Source organism: Micropterus salmoides, unplaced genomic scaffold, assembly GCF_014851395.1.
Source record: "Micropterus salmoides isolate LMB-PRFRI ecotype aquatic unplaced genomic scaffold, ASM1485139v1 Ms_hic_scaffold_16, whole genome shotgun sequence".
Taxonomy (NCBI): domain Eukaryota; kingdom Metazoa; phylum Chordata; class Actinopteri; order Centrarchiformes; family Centrarchidae; genus Micropterus; species Micropterus salmoides.
Window position 1 is genome coordinate 19,859,358 of NW_024040707.1, and position 18,169 is coordinate 19,877,526.

Genomic DNA, 18,169 nt, shown 5'->3' on the forward strand with positions numbered 1-18,169 from the left:
TTTATTTGGGTAGTAATTAAGCAGAGTTTAATATTATAGATAGTCTGTTAGTAATATGTGCTAGGGATCTTAACTGTGAAAAATGTATAATGACTATACCCACACACAGAATGTGCAATAGTTATAAGCAGGTGAGGGAAAACTGCTGTAAGGTAAGAAAGCTCCAAAATAGACATAATAGATAATATTCTTCAGTTAACAAAATGCAGAGCGCGTGAACAGAAGAAAATTCAAAATTGACTATATTTGGTGCTGACCATCCTTTGCCTTTAAAACAGCATTTTCTTCTAGGTACACTTGCACATAGTGTTTGAGGGAACTCGCCAAGGAAAGTTGGCCCAAACATCTTGGAGAACATCCCATAGTCAATTCTTCTGTGGATTTAAGCAGCCTCAGTTGCTTTGCTCTCTTCATGTATTCCCAGACAGAGTCATGATGAGATCAGGGCTTTTAGTGGACTATACTATTGCTCTCTGGACTCTTTGTTCTTCTTCATGCTGAAGACAGTTCTCAATGCTCTATGTTTGGGGTTGTTGTCTTGCTGCAGAATAAATTTAGGGCCAATCAGATGCCTCCTTGATTGCATGATAAATAAATATCTGCCTTCACTTCTCAGCATTGAGGAGACCGTAAATTCTGACCAAATCCCCAACTTGCAAGGAACCTACACCATGCTTCACTGTTGCCTGCAGACACTCATTTTTGTACCGCTCTCCAGCCCTTTGACAAACAAAGTGCCGTCTGCTGCAGCCAAATATTTAAAATTTTGACTTATCAGTCCAGAGCACCTGCTGCCAGTTTTCTGCACCCCAGTTCCTGTATTTTCATGCATAGTTGAGTCGCTTGGCCTTGTTTCCATGAAGGCCACTTCTGACCAGACTTCTCCAGACAGTAGATGGGTGTACCAGGGAAACTGTTTTCAGCAGCTCTGAGCTGATGGCACTGCTGAACGTATCCCAATCACAAAGTATCCCAATCACAAAGGGAAATAAGCATGATGTGTCCTTCATCTGCTGCAGTAAGTTTCTTTGGCCGACCACTACTGTCATCAGCGTTGCACGTTTGCTGTGCTCAAACTTGCTGGTGTATGATTTTTAACAGTAAGCTGTCAAGTTGTTTCAGTAAATAATTGTGTTTCAACCTACATATTGAATTGGTGACCATTAGCACCTGTTTGGTATAACTGTTTAATCATACACCTGAGGATATGCCTACAAAATCCCTGACTGTGTGTAAAGGTTGGTCGCAAATACTGATTTGATTTAGATTTTTCTTCTGTTCACTCACTTTGCATTTTGTAAATTGATAAATATAATATAATTAACATAGGCTATTAACTTTCTTATACAGTATTTTCCCCACACCTGCCTAAAACTCTTGCACAGCAGGATACTGTATGTGTGTGTGTATAACGTTACAGGCTACAGTAAGTGTGTAAGTATATAGCCTATGTGTATAACATTATCACGTGTATATGTAAAATACAGTTACACTGAGATAAACTTTTCTAACAACTACTTCCTCGGTCGTTAATATAGCGCTATTTGTACACGGCCACACGTTTTGCCACGGCCGCGAGCTTTGTGACGCGGATGTGAGGCGCATGAACTGACGGTATCACCTCGTGAACGCGCAAGAGCAGCAATGGCCGCTTTACATCGGCGAAATCCTAATCTCGACGATTTTGTCGGATTAAACTGGAGTTGTTGGATAGATAGGGTGAATATTTTACCATCTGACGGTGAGTCACATTCCCTCCCCCAGACCTGGTTTTCATCATGTTACAGTGACAATGTCCTGTGATTTATTTTTTGTTACATACACATAGAGCGGCATAAAGGGCAACCCAAACAAAAGACCCTCTGGGTCCTAGTGCAGGGTGAGTTTGCTAAGAATGGTAACTGGCAACAAACAAAAAACACATTTAAATGTTTGTCTCTAACGAATATAGTGATCAAACACCGGTGTAAATACACCGCGAACGGCGTACCTCTGGACAGGTAAAGGAACCGTTAGCGTTAGCCTGTTATGCTAAATTACTGTCACATCAAACACAACAACACTACTTGAGAAGGATTTATCTAACGTGAGTTTGCTAACAGCAAAATTGACCAGCCAACAGAGCTGCGACTGGACCAGATAACAATGGCGTTGCTGGCAGTGGGTGTATGATTGGAGAAGTTTCAAGAATGAAGTTTTATCTGGATTACTAAGTAAAACCCGGCGAAACATCCGCAAATCTGTTACAGTGGCTTATATGACACCGGATTTTACATAACACAGCTTAGATATCCAGATATCTCAGTGAACCTGCTTCTTGGATAGGGTTACAGAAATGCTTCAACCCAATATTTCATGCTGACCGTTTTTGCCTTTTAATGCAGCTGGGTCTAATGTTGAAGACAGCAGCAAGTATGGGAGGAACTGCTCTGAGACCATGGCCCTCAGGAAAGAAGGTGAAAACCATCATAAAACTCACTAACTCTGGGTGCATTTAGGAACCCATTAAGTTACCTCAAGTTGATGTATCAAAAAATGACTTTCACTTTAACTCTTTTATTCTCTACTGTTTTGCATTCTCCTCTACAGACATGCACATATATGGTCACTGCCCAGCACATGATGAGATCTCTCTGGTGGTGTGCAGCCACTGTGGCCAGGTGGTGAAACCTCAAGCCTTTGAGAAGCACTGTGAGAGGCGGCATGGTCCTCTCATTAAGATGTGTGGCCAGTCATCAACATTGGCTCCACAGCAGCAACCTCGTCCTGGCCGCCCTCCCGTAAATCTGTCCTCCTCAAGACCGAGACAGAAGGATGACAGCTGTCATGAAGCCAGTGCCCCCTCCTCAGCAGCAATACCTGTCCACCAGCACAAGCTTACCAAGACCCAGAAGGAGGCATTGAGGTACTGTTTATGATTATTTACCTCGTAACAACACAGGAAAAGTGCTTTTTTGAAACTGCAACTAGAGCAGTAGGAAGACAGATGTGGGTACAACAATTGTTAGTGTGTATGATGGAGGTTAAAAAAGAACCAAATGTGTTTAGGATTAGAGTCGACATTGAATACAATAACTCTCTTTGTTTATTTATTTAAGTGATACGTCACTGACCAGATTGGCAGAGCTTCAAGGAACCCACATCCACAAAGACTTACATTTAGCAAACAAAATGAAATGCTGAGAAATGTGAACCCAGTTAGAAACTGTCTTAATTTTCATGTCATTTGGGACTTGTACAAACCTGAATTCTGTTTCTAATTTGCAAGCCTGACTTGCATGACTCTTTTAAATTAATACTGAAGACTACATCTCTAACTACCTCTGCAGTTTTACATCAGTGGAGAAGTTCCCTCAGGAAAACTCTCCCCTTCCACACCACTCCTCCCCCACGCCTCGCCCCAGGGTTCTTCCGTGGCACTTAGGACCCCTGCCCCCTGGCCACTCTTCTTCCTACACTTCTCTGTCAGAGAGACCCTCTGTGCAGAAGCCCACAGCTGGGCAGTCCATTGACTCTCGCAGTCCTCCGCGGGGAACGAGAACCTACAGTCGGATGTACAAAAACATCAGCAGTAAGTCTGCTGTTTATACAACACCTCTTGTAAATGTCAAGGACCCTTAAACATTAAGTGTATTAGCCTGGGAATGATATTTTGTAAGTTGCAGTATTTGCATAGTTAGATTGTATGGAGAAATGTTGTCTATTATTATTTTGTTTTGAAAAATTTATCATATAGTCTTTGTCATCAGTCTGTGTCCTGCTGTTTCTCACTGACTACTGTGTTTGCTTTCTTTCCCATAGAGAAAGAATGTGACCTGAACAAACACTGCAGAGTTCTGGATCCGGAAAGGACGAAGCTGTGCAGCCGGGAGCTTACATGCAATGTAAACTCTCAGTGCCTTGTCATGACCTTTTTTATTCAGTACTGTTACCAATATCTTCTATCTTGTTCTATATTAACAGATGTATTCTTCTTTTGTCTTTGTCTTTTGAGGTTGCATTTGTTATTCAGAAAAATTAAAGTGTTTCTCTTTTTTTTTCAGGAGATGTGATGTAATGCCTCTTCTTTTCTCCCATGTCTTTCTACACAGACTGATTCCATCCACCAGCAGCAGAAAACAATGGGACGGACTAAGACATTTGATCAGTTGGCAGTGGAGCAGAGAGCTGCTTGTGCAGGTCGACATGTGGAGCAGCTTCTCGTCAAGTCAAAAGACATAGAGCAACATTTGGAAGCGTTTGAAGAGAAAATAACAACTCGGGGCAGTAAATACAACTTAAACAGCAGCTGTCACATTCTCAGGTATGACAAATTAACAACAAATTAAATTTGATTCACAAAAATACCTCATGACCCTTACAAATTGTTGATGGAGATGATATTGTAAATCTCTGAATGGTGAGCTTAGATAAACACGGCCACAATGAAATGAAAGCTAAATAACATAATTGCATATTACAAATTCATAATTACAATTACAGTGTCACGCAGCGATGCAGAGTGAGGGCATATTGCAGAACTGCAGATCTCCAAATGTACATCTGGTTACGTTTAGGTCACAGCTAGATTGCAACCAAACTGTACTTACACCCGTTTTCATTAGAGTTTTTCATTTTGCACCATAATGAGTTGACACAGCTGATAGTGAAAGTTACAAGCATACAAAACAAACGATGATTGTGTTGATTAGACATAACGTTCAATTAGAAAAATACATGTTCTGAATGCCTGCGACCCGACCACGGATAGGCGGATGAAGATGGATGGATGGATGGATGGATGTTCTGAATGGTAAAGTTGGAGATTATCATTCAGATAGTACCGTCTTTTGCCTTCAAAGCAGGTCTAAGGATCCTTCAGACATCTTTCCAGAGGAGGAAGGCGACAGCTCTGTGGAAGCGGAGGTACAGCCTCCGTATCCCTTCAACCAGAGCCTGCTGTCAAGTGATGAGAGTGAAGACGGTGAGCAGGAGGGAGCCTCAGACCTGCCTGCAACACCCTGGCACCCCAAACCTCTCGGGGTGAGTGCAGAAACATACAGAAGCACAGTAGCGGACAGTAGATTGGGATATCTATCATAGGCCTTCAGACATGTTCAAAAATAGTTTTGTATGATTGTTTTAAGAGGAAAATATTTGTTTTTAAGTAGTTGGATAGATTTAGAGAGTGAAAGCACAATTCAGTTTATTTTTCTCAGTTGAAATTTCAAAAAGGGGGTGGGGGTCAATGCATTTCACTATGAATTGTTTTTAAAATCATTGTTGTCAGCAGTGGAAATGAGCACCTCCCCAAAGGACACATGAACGTGTCTATATTTATAAAACGGTTTCTGTTCTGTAGCTATGCACTTTTGGATGCCGCACATTGGGTTGCAGCATCTTCACCTTCGACCGACGTTGGCACCACCTGCGGTTTGCCCTCAGTGCCATGTTGGAGCACCATGTCGGCACACATTTGTGGAAGTGAGTACCACTACTCTATACTTGTCACCTTTTTGAGCACGGCAAGGTGAAGAAAAGAGTCAGTTGGCGACTCAGAATCCAGTATCCGCTCTTCAGCTCAATCTGGTTTCTTTCCTGCAGGAATAAATTAAGTTAAGTGATAAATACCTTTTTTAAACAAAATGTATAGTGCATTGCTAATTAAAATGTTTTTAATCATCTGATAAGAAAATAGGTTAAGGATCCCAGAAATAAAACATTTGAAGAGGATGGTGGGATTCATTTTATTGACAAGTGACTTGGTTTTCATTATATCAACAGACTTTAGTGTACTTGCCTACTTCAAGTGTTTAATGGAGAGTTCAGGACTTAAGCAGGTAGTTGTGCAGGGATCTTAGCTAACATTTGGGAGGATCAGCTTGCTTTCAGGATTGCTTTCATTTCCATGAAATACAGAAACTCTAATCAGCTTCATGTTTGTCCTTTTAACTTACAGGAAAATGCCCCAATCATCAGGTCTCAGGTCACGTCATGTCACGCCTCCAGCTGTAGGGTCACCTGTCAGGACTGGGGCCAGACCTTCCAAATCCACTGGCTCCCTCAGCCCTGAGTCTACCTCACAACAGGGAACCAAAAGCAGTCAGCACAATTCTCACAGTACCAAACCGCCTTCTTCCACCACCTCTGGGAGCCTTGGGCCTGGCCGACGGCGCAACCCTGTTGGCCGACCCAGCAAGGCTCAGCTGAGGGAGGTGGAGCTTATGCAAGATGCAAGCGCAGCACCGATAGCTGCCAAGCTTTCACAGATCAGTGAGGAGAAATCTTCCAAATACATCAGGGAACCCCCCCTCCATGAGAAGGAACAGCCGCACTTACCCACCTCTCAAGGACCAGTAAATGGTACCTTTTCACACGGAAAGAAGCCATGTCCTCCTCTCCACCGCCCCCACCGCAGCAGAGGGAGGCCCCCAGGGATTCAGCAGAAGTTGGTGGGCTATGACCACAGGACTATTGCCCAAAAGCGTAAAAGCAGCAATGAGTCACAGGCCCTGAGCTCCTCACTATCCAGAACTTCCAAGTGTCAACGCTTGTCTTCCCCTTCCCGTTCGGGCCTCCTTGCCTGGAAGGGAGAGAATATCGGGGATGTGCTGGCTTGGGGTCTGGAGAAAAGGTCTGACTCCTAAAGTGTGAGTAGACTTGCTGGCTATGCAGTAGGTTCCATACCATTTTTTTTTTGTTGATGTGGATCTTTCCCTTTAGGCCTAAAAATGAATGGCACTGAACATGTACTTTATCTGAGCTCGAGTGTGTGTGAACAATAATGAATGCATTTGTGTGTGACAGTTGTTGTTTCCCTCTCATCTTCACAGCCAATGAAGAGGCCAGCCTTAAAAAGACCGCTTGGAGAAGAGTGTGTGTGTGTGTGTGTGTGTGTGTGTGTGTGTGTGTGTGTGTGTGTGTGTGTGTGTGTGTGTGTGTGTGTGTGTGTGTGTGTGTGTGTGTGTGTGTGTGTGTGTGTGTTGTGTGCATATTACTGTGTGTATTTAGCAAAATGTCTATTTTTCCATGAGACTAAATGTCTCAGTTTATTACCTGTGTAAGAATATAAAAATACCTCAATCTACCCATCATGCTGCTAAAATGAAATGTCATTTCATGGAAACACAATAAAATGTTCTTGAATCCTTAGAGCCCTATGTCTCTTATTTTACTGTGACTCTGTACTAATGGAGCATTAAAGATTGTAAATCTGCAGTTTCTCATTCATGTACTAAAACTATGAAAACTGACTGTAAGTTTGAAAGTTTTTCTGTAATTGCCACTTTGATCATTTTTGATTTTCTAACACCAGATGGTGCTATCTGCTCTTTGGAAGCAAGCTGTCAAGTGGTTGGCCAGAAAGCATTGTTTTGTTCCTGTTTAACCAGGTAAACACTATCAGTTCAGTTTTAGGCAGGTGTGGAAAAATGCTTTAAAGTAAGACTGTTTTCAAAAATAGACATGTCAATAGATTATATTTATCAATTAACAAAATGCAAAGTGAATGAACAGCAGCAGATAAGATCAGTATTTGGTGTTGACCACCCTTTGCTTTCAAAAACAGCATCAATTTTTCTAGGTACACTTAATACATAGTCTTTGAAGGAACTTGGCGGGTAGGTTGGCCCCTTGGAAAACTACCTTCTGTTTTGCTGTGGATTTAGCCTCTGTTGCTTCTCTCTCCCAGACAGACTCGATGTTGAGATGAGGGCACTGTGGGGGCCATACCATCACTTTCAGGACTCATTGTTCTTTACGCTGACCTTCGCTGTATGTGGGGTCGTCATGTTGCAGAATAAATTTGGGGGCAATCAGATGCCTCCCTGATTGTACTGCATGATGAGTAAGTATCTTCCTTCTCAGCACTGAGGAGACCATTAATTCTGATCAAATCCCCAACTGGTGCTGAGTTAATCGCTTGGCCTTGTTTCCACGTCAGAGGTTTGGCTTTTTGGACGCAAGTTTTCCATGAAGGGCCACTTCTTACCGGACTTCTCCAGACAGTGGATGGGTGTACCGGGGTCTAACTGTTTTCAGCAGCTCTGAGCTGATGGCACTGCGGAACATCTCACAATCGTAAAGGGAAGTAAGCATGCTGTGTCTTTCATCTGCTGCAGTAAGTTTGATTGGCTGACTGACACTGCGACACCGCGACACCTCTGTGGTCCTCAATGTTGCCCCTTCTTTTTGTGCTACAATTAACCTCATTTGTGTGGCCATGTATATATACATACACACTGTATATATAGTACACAGTTGCAATCCAAATAATTAAATCCCCTTAACCTGCAACACAGTCAAGTGATGTGAATAAAATTTAATGAAAACTTTTGAACTATGGCCTTGGTAAACACTCAAAGAAAGTGTAAGAATACATATTTGAGTGCTTTTTGAGAACACAATGTTGAGCATACTAATAGTACAAGGCCTACAGGAAAAATTATTTTTTAAATCAGATTCAATTCCGGGGACTGAGACGGCCACTCTTGAACCATGCTTTGGTTTACTTGACCGTATGCTTGGGATCACTGTCTTGCTGAAAAGCCCAATAATTACCAATCTTCAATTAACCCACGAGGGCATCACATTCTTCTTCCAAAAGGCCTGGAGTTCCAAAGAATCTATGTAAGCCAGTCACATTAAGTTTACCAGCAAAACACCCCCACAACAGGACAGACCCACCTCCATGCTTGACTGTTAGGACGGCGTCCTTCTTGTCACATGCCTTGCCCTTCTTACACCAGACATCCTGTTGATCCATGGATCCAAACAGTCGGAGTTTGGTCTCATTACTCCACAAAACAGACTCCCAGACATCTACAGACCTATCCATAATTTTTCTTGAATGTTCAAGTCGACTTCTCTTGTGCTTTTTGATCAAGAATGAAGTGCGGTGCCCTTGCTTATTTTGAGTCTGTACTGAGACTGTTGTTCCTGCCTTTATCAGGTCCTCCTGCAAGTCTTTGGCAATAACATGAGGGGTTCTCTCAGGCGTTGTATACAAATGTCTTATTCCCCTTGGAGAAATGTTGCTCTTTCTTCCACATTTTATTATGCTGTTATGTTTCTAGTCATAGAAAGCAGTTAAAATTTGTCAACTCCTCTATTGTTATTATTTCTATTATAGTTTATAAAAGAAGTGGACAGTAAATGTCAATGTTTATATTGTTTACAGTAGTACACTACCTACTTTCATTCCTCCCACCATCCAAAGACATGCAGACTAGGTTAATTGGTGTCCCCGAAATTGTCCTTAGGCATGAATGTGAGTGTGAGTGTCTATGTGTGGCCCTGCGATGGACTGGCGACCTGTCCAGGGTGTACCCTGCCTTTCGCCCAATGTAAGCTGGGATTGGTTCCAGCCCCCCGCGCCCCTGTACACAGGATAAGCGGTTGACGATGGATGGATGGATGGATGGAAGGACTACCTACTTTCACCACTAGATGGAGTTAAACCATCAATGTTGCTCCTCAGAAATAAGCGGCATGATGAATCAATGAGTCCATGAGGTACCAGCCACAGATTTACAAGCAAATAACTACATGTTCAGAGTTAAAGATAATTTTTGGAAACAGTAGGAGACAGCAGTAAAATGGAGGCGGCACAAAATGTAAATCTTCATTGTTTATTAAGTCAAATGATCAGGATTCTTAATCTTTAATGCCTACTAGGTTGCACCTATCCTGCAGTCAGAGAAGCTCTTAAGAATACCATGCAAAGCCATTCCACTTAAGCTGTGAGACCTTTCAGGTTTAATGGCAGTGACCAACCAGCTTATCTTTGAAGTAGTGGTCAATAAACTCAGTGCTTTTAATGCTTAAAAGCTCAGTTCTTGTGCTGTGGACACTTAGTAGCACACTGTTAAATCAGTGAGCTTTTAACCCCACCACCTCAAGGTTTTTTCCGAAATTGCTACTACATAGTCAGATGAATGGAGATAGATGTGTGTGTCGGGCAATGAGACCACTTACTTTCCTAATCTGTGAGAAATAATCATTTAGGGAACCGTTAATGTGCAATTATAGGAAATAGCAAATGGCATGTGAGCTGCACAAATCTCAAACCAAAGATTTTGTCTTAATGATGCTGCAAATGTGAAAACCTTTAAAATGGAATTTTCACATCGTATTACATCAGAAGATAAAACTGACATAGTCCTGAGAAGATTTATTTATCCCGTCTTCAAATCCCATTGTGTGAAGAGATCTCTTGATTTTCCTACATCCGTTGCTTTTATAAAAAATATTCTTTGACCTTAGACAGAAAAGTTGTTGCTTTAATTGTCTTAAAATATCTGTTGGAGAACTAACCTACCTACCTACAAGTCCCTACATCCCCTGACGTAGCCACCATCTGATAAATCGCAGTTTTTTCTCCTTGAATTCTTTATGGCTTTCAGGGAAAAGTCAAATACTGATTGAAAATAACTGGCGGCTACATACTCACTGCCCATTAGGATGTATCATGTTTGATGATTTCAAACCGGCACTCTTCCTGTGTAGTTTCTAATACATGCTCAGTATGTTTTTGTTTTTTTTTGTTTAACCATATTTGTCAGCAGTGTAAAATGTAAAATACATCTTATTTCAATAAAAAACTAAACCCCGCCTGCTTAAAAAATAAACATTTATGTCAAGACTTGAATGTTGAAAGAACTAACAGTAGCACAGCAGCAGACGAAATGCAAAATGATCAACAACATCAGATTATACAAGAATAAAGTCAGTACACTGGTAGAACATAGCAGTACACAACTAATCAATACTGAACACATAAAGTGAGTCTTAATACATATATATATTGTATATATAGATATATATAGGAAGGCAGATTTGCTTTGGAGAGAACAAAGCCACTCTTCTAGGACCTTCACAATAGCACTTAGATTTTCACAGTACAGAACTGCAACTTGTATTTTGAGCGACAATTCAGAGAAGTAGACCACCCATTAGCCATGGCAAATTTAACTTGATTTTACTGCTGGGCAAACACGTGCTATTCCTTGATGGGCTGGCAGTTCAATGTATGATATTCAACAGCCATTATATCTGTGTATTTTAGTTAGCCATTTCAGATTGTGTGACTGGCATTTAGTAGCTTCTCAGGATTCCTTAAGTGTCCAGGTCCTCTAGAAGGGGAAAACATAGAGCCTAATCCCTAAAATTGGACAGATTTTTCGCCAACTGCAGCCAGTCAGCAGTAGTGGTAAATGTGGCTTTATTTAAGTGCGTCTTGTGGTATTTTTGCTGCTCTCTATTTCTCCACCTGGTATTCCTATGTGTGAGGAATGGAATGATTCACACACCACCTCTCTGATAAGTGTGACTTCCTTTTCTCACCCACACAGGAGATGCTGCGGTGCACACTGCAACTGTGAATATAACATCAATTTTGCGTAAAAACTTCTTGCTCCCAGAAATGTGTACATCTTAACATTTGAGAGCTATGCCGACATTTAATTGCAAGATGTATGCGATTTTACATAACTATGCCTTGTACTGTGAGATTGGATGAACCAGAAAACTATAAAGCACTAAGGGTAAATTTCTAACATTATACTTTCCATTCATATGTCTCAGTGGGAGAGCAAATGTTCAATGAAAGCTCAAGGCATTTCCCTCATAAACAAATTACAGACTACTTAAAGGGCATCACATTCATTGCCTGGCTAAATGATTGCTTTTGAACTTACGTAAGGGCAGCCTCTTAATGACAGAGGTACACAAACAAAGCAAACGCATCTGGGCTGAACTGAGGCTGTCGGTGTACAGGGAGCCAGAGAGAATGGTGTTGTGCTGCTGTGACTCATGATAACACACCTATTCCCCTCCTGCTCAGAGAGACAAAGGCATCGAAAGCAGAGAGAAGCCGCATTCCATCAAAAGATGCAATTAGCATTTACACCAGGCTAGCCCAGTTTCATATGACACAAACGCCGCAAAGTTTAATGAAATCACTCATTCTTGTTTATGCCAAGACACAGTCTCCTGTTTTAAACCTTGTTAAGGAAATATGCACAGCACACGAGGTGTCTCGCTTGGTAAATTCAATTCACAACAGATTCAGTTATACTCATAAAAAGGATCTTCTGAGGGTTTTACTAGAGGTTTCCTGTCAGTAGCTACAAACTCTAAAATCAGCTCGCTCCTGTCAGATAATGCGCAGCCTCATTATTATTTTATTATACATAATTATTCATAAGCTTCATCTTCTGGAAGAACCCTGTAGGTTTTGTTATGTGGCAGACTCTAATGTTTACCCACTAATAACAACATACAGCTTTTTCTACCTACCACAGGGCAGCTACATTTTATTTCAGGGTGAAACTGGCAATTGTCGATCTGAGCAAAATTCAATATTAAATACTTAAATCTACGACTCAGGAAAGACTAAATTAAACTCAAGCTCGCAGCTTTCACATTGACTTGGTATTTAACTTCTAGTGTGCTAGTGTAACAAATGCTATAACTTGGCTAAGAGGAGGAGTCAAACTCTGCAGTGAGTTTCACCTCAGTGGACAACTAACAGAAGCCTATTTGTCCTTGTAAGGACCATGGTACCTGCCTGTATACGGAATTGAAACAATATGTTGATGAACAGTTAAGACAAAATACTTCCCTGTACCTTACGTGTATCTGCTGGAGGCGCTCCATATTGTTAACTGTGTAAGGTTTCAAATGTATCTTTTGGTTTATTCTGTAGATGTGCAATAACTAAGAAGTAACTGTTTTGATATACAGTTAATTTATAAACAATGATCTGCCTCAAGCTGTTTAACTATTTTATACCATGCCTCTGTGTAAATTGATCCCTTAACATAGCAAAGGAAAAAATAGCAATCTCCTATATCGCTACACATATGACTATGAATACGAATAACAATTGTTATGATGAACTATATCTGAGTGCAACTAAGTATTGGCTATGAAGTAGGATGGGAATGACCTGCAATGGCCTCTTAATATATTGTTTGTGCTACCGCTTTCTCAATGTAAATGACTAAATGTCTGATGAATCCACATTTCCTTTATCCCACTCATACAGATCAGTCTGGGACCTCATATAATGGCATGCTGTTTCTCTATGGATGACTCAAAGCTAATGACAGATGTATTCATAGCCTGGTGACGGCAGTCTGTCTATCTAAATCTATGTCCCAGTGTTGATAGAGGTGGGGTAAATGTATCTTTTCTCTAATGTTTACGTAAGATGCAATCTATTCTAGTCCTTGTAATAAATATAATTATGAGCCAGACATGGTTTCAATATGCAAGTTTTCAAATCTTCATCCCGTGCACTGTTTCATATGTATTTGTCATACTTTAGCTGTTTAATTGATCACTTCCTGAGTGCTGATATTAACAATATATCGTCTGCGTTTTGCTCTCATAAGACTTCAGTAGTTTTCACTGTCCATGTACACTGCCATTCCTTCACAGTATGAATATTAAGTGCTACAGATTAAAATGCTGGAAAAGTCCTGCTTATTGTCCTTGTCGACAACAAGTCAGTTTTTTTTTACTCCCTTTGAGATCCTTATTTCCACTTGCCAGCAACCACAGTTGAGCATCCTTCCTCCATTTCCTACCACAAGGTCGGTCACAGATTACATTAACTCACACATGGCTCACGTTGTACCGTATACATCCAGTCATGTGGCATCCATCGTTTCATCTCAGACCACCATGGGAGTGTCTGAGAAGACGGAGCTGATGGACTCTGCTACTGACTTCTTCCTCTTCCCCTTCATAAGAGAACCAGCCTCTGCATCCAGATCATCATCGTCTTCATCCCCATTGGGGTTCAGCTTGCCGTTCTGGCCTTGCAAGTCCTTGGAGTCTATGAACGCCACGTGCCTGTTCAGCTCGGCCTTGAGAGCTGGGTCCTCATGGGTAGGTGTCACACTGAGCATGGATGAGTGGATGCTGTCCTCACCCCGAGCCTTTCCCTTATTGGGGCAGCAGAAGCAGCGGCACGGCGTTAGGTAAAGGTACATGAGCACCAGCACCACACTGGCCAGACAGCCCACCAAGGTGGTGTACGCTGTGTTCAGGGTGTCCCCGCCCCCGTTCATGGTGAAATTGTGAACCTTCAGCACCACATAGATTGTCTCATTGAAGGCCTCGCTCGTCGCAAAGCAAGTGTAGGTCCCAGAGTCCTCAGGTCTCACTGGATGAATCTGCAGACTTCCATCTGGCAAGACTTTGGCTGTGTGGTTACTTCCAGGTGTCACCACCACATTACCAGGCATCATCCAGGTCTTTAACATTTCCCTGTGTTTGGTGTCACAGCCGAGGATCACCGTTTGCTCCAGAAAAGCCTCTTCATCTGCCTCCTTAAATGTGCTGCAGTTCATATAGTTACCGCTGAGATCAAAAATACCTACTTGGGTTTTTTGTGGACCAGGCAGAATACATGTGTAGTCATCTTTGAAGTCCACAGCAGAGTTGAGCTTTCGAATGTACCAGTGTGCTAGGAGTGTGTAGAGATCACAGTGACACAGCAGAGGGTTATTGTGGAAGTAGAGGCCATTTTTAATCCAAGCAGGCAGCCCCTGGAGCTCATCAAGGGGTAACGTCTTGATCTTGTTAGAGGACACATCCAGGAGGCTAATTTTCTCCAGGTGGGACTTTTCCTTGACCAGCTCCACAGGGAAGCGGGAGATTTGGTTCTGGCTAAGGTAGAGCTTCTGAAGGCTGCTCATGCCAACAAAGGCTGAGCGGTCAATCTGGGAAATTAGGTTATTGTAGAGCAAGAGGACCTCCAGGTTGACCAAAGGCTCAAAGATGAACTCATCCAGCAGCCGCAGGTTGTTGGATGACAGATCCAAGTAGCGCAGGTGCTTCACATATATGAAGGCCTCTGAAGACAGGAAGTGGAGACCATTATGACTGAGGAGGAGGTTATGGAGCTTCAGGAGCTTGACTGGGGTCCACTCGGATCGCAGCCGTGTTATCTCATTATAGCTGAGATCCAGCACGGCAGTGTAGAGTGGTAGACCTGTCGGGACGGTGGTCAGATTCATCTTGGAGCAGCTCACTATGTTTGACGCGCAGATGCACGTCTTAAGGCAGTTTAGGGTAGACCCCGTTGCCCCTGGAAGCCAGAGGAGAGCCACGCAGAGGGTGAGGGAGAGGCCCCATCTCGGACGCTTACTCCATTGAGGTAATGTTTCCAACAGGCTGTCACCTGTTCTGGTGGAAGGCTGCAACATGCTAGCAGTTGATCTAAATCCCAGAGAGGTTTACTATGATCCCATTCTCAGAGAACAGCATGGGAGAGCAGCTGGAGCATTCGCAGGCATTCCTGATTCCTGAAAAGCAGAAACAAGGGCGATGAACAGATATTATCATTAGACAGAGGTATGTATTGTGCTTTGGATATATGAGAGAGAGAGAGAGAGAGAGAGAGAGAGAGAGAGTTAGAAATGAATATCATGCTTTGTATAAACAAACAAACACCTGTATAGAGACACGTATGTACATTCATGTTGTGCATGGAAATTATTCAAGTCCCAACAATACCACAATGGAAAGTCCTGCATTTAAAAATGTAGTTGAAGACATGTAAACAAAAGCACCGCCCCACCACCACAACTCAGAGCACATGAACTTGCTCTCACTCCCACATTGAACAAGTCCTCTTAATCCAGGGACAGACACTAGATGCTGCTGATGCTGCTGTTTCAGATGCTGTTAAATGTTTGTTTACATCAGTAGTGTAAGTGCAAGTATAAAACATGCCCATTGGTTCAATTATGATCCCTTGAGACAAACATAAATTCTTATTTCCATCTATAACATTATTTTAAATATACCTGTACAGTCATGCACAAGTATTTATTTAAGTATTAAAAGCAAATTTATTCATTGGGAAGAATGATTCCTTTTAATTAGTATGCTGTGAAACTTGGTATAATTGCTTTATATATGTGTTAGTTAAAACTTTAGAAATGCATGATATTTTTTGAGCTAATTCATTGTTTGGCAGGTAAAAGCTTAATATGCAAATGAAGGAGCAAGCAGCCACAGCCTCAAATGAATGCACAGTATTTACTGAACGCAAGATCACCCTCTAAAATGCCAAGTCCCACAAAATGACACTATTTAATAATATATATTGTCCATACTGCACAGTACTTGAGAAAATGTCTTTAGTTACTTCCCACCCCTGCACCTATGTGAACATGCAGTATCACATTAGCTGCTGTCTCTGTCTTGCTCATAGCTTCTCACGCATATATTGTATACAGTACAAACTTTCCCTTACTGCCAATGCTCGTCTTCCTTTGAAAGAAATACACAGGCACACATCCAGCACTCACTCTAACCCATGTGCATTCACCTGCCTGGAAGACATGAATTGATTTTCTTCCTCTTCCAATTTCTCTTTCTACCTCTCTCCCCCTTTTTCGATCTTTATCTCTCTGAGACGCAGAAAAAAAATACTGTTGTAAACTATAAAATGAGGAAGAACAAATAAATAAAATACTCAACGTGTGAAATCACGAAACTATTTACGTTATGTTATATTCGGAAATGTCAGGAGATGGAAGAGCTGTGCAAACGTTGCATTGCACCATTCTGATCGAAAAACAAACGCACAACATGGAAACGTGAGCCGAGGAATGGAGAAGGAAACCGAGAGAGCCGTACCTTCAACCGGGATGCGGCGATGTTGGCTTTCATTAAAACAGGTCCTGGTCTGTTTAAAATGTTGCTGCATACAGATAGCCCCCGTCTGAATGAATCCGTGTCTGCTGTTGAGGACAACAAGGGATGCAGGGAAGAGGGTGAGCAGTAGAGACACCCTCGCCAAAATAATACTGGTCCACGCGGCATCCAATACCCGGTGCAAAATTACGCATGAAACGGTTACGTAAAAAGCCACACACGTCCTTTAAACTACTGACAACCACCGATAAGCAACTCTGTTTTAATCAGCTGTCTTTGCTTTCAACGGGACTTGCTCTGTGTATGCACGACCGTTAATCCGTCCTTATAACTGGCGCATTTTGAGCAGGTCGTGTCGGGTCTCATCAGCAGCCAAGGAGATCATTAAGAATGAGCAGTCTGTGGCTGACAAGCTTCCCCATGGCTCCTTGTAGGCCTGCTGCTGTCTCCGTGCAGCACTGCTGCTGCAGTGGTTGACGTGTATTTCGGGAGAGGTAGTGCGTCCAAACCCAGAAGGCGCTGTTTACCGAGAGCGGCCGCAGCAGAGACGCGCTGCGGAGACGCACTCCTGGAGGAGAGCCGAAATGGTGGAAGTGAACATTCTAACTGGCCAAGAAAATGTAGGCTAATATTACCAGTTTTTAAAGGTTTATAATAGCATTATGGATAACAGGTAGTCTAGCCTTTATGGTTGTTTTGAATCTACATCATCATCATCATTGGTCTATTATGATAAACTCTGACATTGAGCGGTCGTTATGTCATTGATCAGTCAAATAACCTAATGGTCACATTGAGACAAATCTTTACTGTGTAGATTTATGCTCCCAGGAGAAAAAAAAATCTTGGAGACCCTTTTACTTCATTTGCATCATCATTACTGAAGGTCAAACTTTAGGTTACAGCTTCCTGTCCTTACCCTCTAACCAGGCTCTAAATCTAAATGGTGGTCATTATAATTTACCATCCCACCTTTTCCCTGTATTTCTGTGAATGTATAATGTATACATTTTTGGTAAGACAAGGTGAGACAAGCACCCAGGTGGCTGGGTGTTCTTGTGTGGTAAAATAAGATTTTACCAGATTTCACTTACATGTGGCTGAATGTGCTCATACCAAGCTGTCACACATTTTCATCTTCAGGGTACCATCTGACAGCTGAATATGTTAACAGTCTCTGTGTGCTCTGACAACTGCCGCTGTTCTTATTTTGTCTCCATGTGTAGGTTCCCGTTCATAAACAGGACTATCTTTGGTTGATTAATTATCCCGGTGCTTAGGTTGAGTAATACGTGTGCAAGGGCCTGACTTTGTGTTGAAATGTGGTGGGGACAAAGGGACTCGGATTAGGGGTGTGAAGAGACATTTAGCTCGCAAGACATCACGATAGGCAATAATAGGTTCAAGAGAACTAGAGGAAAATATCCTTAAACAGTGTGCACAGATATCCTCAATGCAAAACTTAATTTCCTGCATTCCAGTGAAAGTTTCTGCACCAATTTATGGTGGAAAT

At 42.1% G+C, this 18,169-nt stretch overlaps 2 protein-coding genes across 3 annotated transcripts; one reads left to right on the forward strand and one right to left on the reverse strand.

The window, feature by feature from the left end:
• The first annotated feature begins 1,610 nt into the window (after nucleotides 1-1,610).
• Nucleotides 1,611-6,963, forward strand: atxn7l2b (ataxin 7-like 2b). Of its 2 annotated transcripts, none has more exons than XM_038723742.1 (10): nucleotides 1,611-1,741; nucleotides 2,385-2,456; nucleotides 2,590-2,905; nucleotides 3,330-3,571; nucleotides 3,802-3,884; nucleotides 4,092-4,303; nucleotides 4,842-5,022; nucleotides 5,342-5,463; nucleotides 5,939-6,629; nucleotides 6,813-6,963. In XM_038723742.1, the coding sequence occupies exons 1-9, from the start codon at nucleotides 1,645-1,647 to the stop codon at nucleotides 6,624-6,626; spliced, it is 2,013 nt and encodes a 670-aa protein (XP_038579670.1). In that variant the 5' UTR covers nucleotides 1,611-1,644; the 3' UTR covers nucleotides 6,627-6,629; nucleotides 6,813-6,963. The 2 variants fall into 2 exon arrangements, with proteins under 2 accessions (XP_038579670.1, XP_038579671.1); XM_038723743.1 differs by having other exon boundaries at nucleotides 4,845-5,022.
• Nucleotides 6,964-9,594: 2,631 nt separating this feature from the next.
• On the reverse strand, nucleotides 9,595-17,259 carry amigo1 (adhesion molecule with Ig-like domain 1). The gene is made up of 2 exons (XM_038723768.1): nucleotides 16,639-17,259; nucleotides 9,595-15,296 (listed from the first exon to the last, which is right to left on the reverse strand). Exon 2 carries the CDS (start codon nucleotides 15,195-15,197, stop codon nucleotides 13,659-13,661), a length of 1,539 nt encoding a protein of 512 aa, XP_038579696.1. The 5' UTR covers nucleotides 15,198-15,296; nucleotides 16,639-17,259; the 3' UTR covers nucleotides 9,595-13,658.
• Between the last annotated feature and the right edge of the window lie 910 nt (nucleotides 17,260-18,169).

Excerpts from the sequence above, each read along its gene's own strand:
- atxn7l2b (XM_038723742.1), top strand. The coding sequence starts at position 1,645 with ATGGCCGCTTTACATCGGCGAAATCCTAATCTCGACGATTTTGTCGGA. Across the intron at positions 1,742-2,384 it reads GAATATTTTACCATCTGACG|CTGGGTCTAATGTTGAAGAC; the intron begins GTGAGTCACATT and ends CTTTTAATGCAG. Across the intron at positions 4,304-4,841 it reads AGCAGCTGTCACATTCTCAG|CAGGTCTAAGGATCCTTCAG; the intron begins GTATGACAAATT and ends TTGCCTTCAAAG.
- amigo1 (XM_038723768.1), bottom strand. The coding sequence starts at position 15,197 with ATGTTGCAGCCTTCCACCAGAACAGGTGACAGCCTGTTGGAAACATTA.